The sequence below is a fragment of the Ictalurus punctatus genome, chromosome 15, assembly GCF_001660625.3.
Source record: "Ictalurus punctatus breed USDA103 chromosome 15, Coco_2.0, whole genome shotgun sequence".
Classification (NCBI taxonomy): Eukaryota; Metazoa; Chordata; class Actinopteri; order Siluriformes; family Ictaluridae; genus Ictalurus; species Ictalurus punctatus.
In genome coordinates, this window is record NC_030430.2 from 2,596,362 (window position 1) to 2,600,000 (window position 3,639).

Genomic DNA, 3,639 nt, shown 5'->3' on the forward strand with positions numbered 1-3,639 from the left:
TAGTAGTAGCTGCTCTTGGGTTCAACCCTGTTGAATTGTTGGAAATAAAAATTCCAGGCAATTTAACATTTTAACTGGCATTCGCTGTTTCCCTACAGCACTGTCAATGACAAGTCATAACACGCTTCGGTGAAGCAAACAAGGATTAAACCTGAGTACAGTGGAGAAGTAGGGGGTGCTAAAGTTGCCAAAAGTGTAAAGTCTTAGACTTGAAGAACACTCGAGACACGAGAGAGAGAGAGAGAGAGAGAGAGAGAGTGTGTGTGTGTGTGTGAAAATGAGTAGGCAGAAACAAGAGCAGAGGAGGAACTCAAAAACTGTTCTCTCTCTTCTCAGTCCGTGAGTGAGTTTAAGCCAGGGCACCAGCTCTGCTGATGGCGCATGTGTGAGCGTGAGAGATCCCCAGTGTGTTTGGTCTACAAGGCTACATATTAATGCAAGGTTGACAGCACAACTTGTTACGTCTCTGAAGGTTTCACTGGAGGCCAATGTGAGAGGTGGAGAGAATTTGCCTTGGGTAAGTCTTCAACTTAACATCTGTGCTAGAAAACAAGTGTGTGAGTTTTCTGTACGTGTACAGTAATGGCATGGGGTACGTACAGATTGGCATTTTTAAGAGCTCGTGTAACACACACTTCACCATACTAATGTTAGTATTAGATGCATGAGCCGGATCGTTAATCAGCAGGGTTTCGTTTTTGGTTTTATAATCATGATTAATCCAGAAAAGAACTATATGTCTGGACAAATTCAAATGAACACTGACCCTTTGGTGCACGAAATGAATTCTGAAATGGAATGAGCGCTTGAAGAAGAAGATATTCCACCCACTTGATAATCAACAGCCATCAGTGATACAATATGAATGGGTTATATTTTAGTTCGCTCATTTCAATTATGGGAAAAGAGGAAGCTTTTTTTTTTTTTCTATGATAGCTCACAGAAAGAAAGAGGGACAGATAGAGAGTGAGAAAGAGAGAGAGAGAGAGAGAGAGAGAGAGAGGGGAGGGGTGACTCATGGTGAGAGTAAGTTTTTGTTGCTCCTAACACAGGAAGCTAACACACTTTCTTCCCTTTTTCTGATGCCTGGTGCACCAGTCACCTCGTCGAACGCAAGTGAACAATTTTGCAGTTTAACCCCGGCATGCACGGTCACCACGGTTCACGCTAGAGTGAAGCACATACACATACGCACTATACTATCCACGCCGATACTGTATACCTGACATGACTGGGCTCTTTTCTGGCATTTTTAGACACACTATTAGTGATTTTTCACTTTCACTCATACAGTATATAAATAGTATGAGTAAAAGCTTTATGGAACACATTCATTTAGGCAGTTAGTGTATAAGATTACACCGTGTGACCTTATTCTCCCCATCGCAAGAAGTAATTCTGATTGAATTGATCTTTACAGCATCATATAGTAGTGTTTAATATGTTCGATTGTATTATATAAACCGATGTATAGCCGTCACCGTCACAGGTGTTGTTTCTCTGGTTATCTGTGTTGAACATGAATATAACCTCCATTGTGTTGCAATTACACCCCCTCACAAACGTAAGCTCATTGCTACTTTTGCACATGCTATATTTAGTTCCTGTGAACTGTGCCAGGGTTTTTTTAAAAAAAATTTTTTTCTTTTTTTGGGTTTTTTTTTTAACAGTACAGTGTATCTGGGGGCATGCGTTGCATACAGGGGGTTGCTTTGAATGAAAGATCACGTATAGAGTTGGCTGTTATCTTCCGTGTGATCATTTATACCGACAGTGTGGATCATTTTCATTGCAAGCCCGTGTCTGAATGCCTATTGGATGGTTCTGCCGGCTGGAACTGGATGGAGTCCAGTATGTACAACAACCACAAGGCCATAACAGTGGTCACCTCTGATCAGACAGACTGCATGCGCGTCGACATGCGTCTGTTTTCTGATGTTATTTCGCCATTTTGTGTTCAAAGCAGAGTTCCATGTAGTAGGAGCTACGATGTCGTCCTACAATGTCAAACTGAGAAGAGCTGGAATCGCTGACTATGACACACAGATTAAAGGTAGGACAGAAGCGAAAATGTGTTTAAAAATAACATTCTGATTTCTTTAATAACTTTATCAGCTTATTACATTTCTAAGCAGCTGAGAATAAATCCTGGCCTTTATAGTAAAGGATGGTGAGTGAAAGCAGACAGATGTGTAGTGTAGAGGTAGAGACATTTCACTTGATAACTCTAATGAATCTTTAAACTATAGAGTTAACTCCAGAATTATTGGCACCTTAAAGGACTGAATGGGTGTGAGAGATTGTGCCCTGCGATGAGTTGGCACCCCGTCCATGGTGTCCCCTACCTTGTGCCCCGAGTTCCCCGGGGGTAGGCTCCAGGCTGCCTGCGACCCTGTGTAGGATAAGTGGTATGGAAGATGGATGGATGGATGGATGTTCGTTGAATTTTGGACACACCTGCTCTTAATTAGGGTTCTTAATATATTTTTATTTATTTATTTATTAGGACTATTTTAGTCTACTTCTGTTTTAGAATAATAAGAAACACATCAACGCTACACAATTACACAAGCGGAATCATGCCGGGAATGAAGTGTTAAACAAATGAAAGCATTTTTACATTCTTAACAATATTCCTGATGAAGGCGAGCAGTGCTCACCAACCCTGTTCCTTGAGATCTACTTTCCTGCAGGTTCCATCTCCAACCAACATCAAACACAGCTGTTTTAGTTGACTAAGGACTTCTTAAGGCGACGATTAGATGGTCAGGTGGGCACGATTATGGTTGGCGCTAAAGTCTTCAGGGTTGGTGATCATTGAGTTAGAGGAACACAACATCAAAGTTTTGGAAAGGAAATCTAATATATATATATATATATATATATATATATATATATATATATATATATATATATATATATATATATATATATATTTTTTTTTTTTTTTAAATAAAGGAGCTTCAAAGACTGGTTTAGGATCTGTCTTCAAGTGTCTATAGCAAGACGGTCAGAATTGTTCTCACCAAGGGAGGCTTTACTAAATATTAGTTGTAAGGGTGCCAATAATTGAGTTTTTTTGGCATTATTTAAGAAAAATAAATAGCAGAAATAGTTTGCTGGAGAATATTTTGTTGAACTGTAACCCTCACATGTGTGCGCACTACATCCTGGGGTTGACTGACTGCCTGGGTGACTGGCAAGGGAAGTTGAGTTAAATAGGAATTTTTCTGTATAACCTTTCAGACCCATACAGGCACAGTCACTCTGGAGGGGGAGGGGGAGGGGGAGGGGAGGGTGTGTGTGTGTGTGTGTGCATAGAACAAAAGCATTGCTAAAAGATATTAGTATTTGTTTAAACTAAGCTAATATGCGAGTATTCATTGACTTACACCAAGTTCAGCAAATTTGTAGTCAAAAAGTGGAACTCGCGCTCTGAAAGAGAAAACAAAACAAAAAAAACTGCTGATGGATCCGGTCTATAGATTTGGGAAGGTCTACTTCAGCAGTTTTAGTAATCTGTTGTTCACATTTAAACTGCATGTAACTTTTCTTTTTTTTTTTTTTTTGCAGATATAGTCAGTCTGAACTTCATAGAGATTAGCAGTGTCCAGTCTTCTCCGTAATGAGACGGTGTAG

At 39.9% G+C, this 3,639-nt stretch overlaps 1 protein-coding gene across 3 annotated transcripts in view; it reads left to right on the forward strand.

The window, feature by feature from the left end:
• The first annotated feature begins 210 nt into the window (after positions 1-210).
• arhgap4a (Rho GTPase activating protein 4a) overlaps positions 211-3,639 on the forward strand; it is a 24,353-nt gene continuing 20,924 nt past the window's right edge. Inside the window, exons 1-2 of one of the 3 annotated variants that reach the window (XM_017487609.3) lie at positions 211-517; positions 1,964-2,053. In XM_017487609.3, coding sequence (XP_017343098.1) covers positions 1,990-2,053 — 64 coding nt within the window. In that variant the 5' untranslated portion in view covers positions 211-517; positions 1,964-1,989. Of the gene's footprint in view, positions 518-1,673; positions 1,852-1,963; positions 2,054-3,639 lie in introns of those variants that run through there. The other 2 variants (XM_017487608.3, XM_017487607.3) reach the window with 2 other exon arrangements.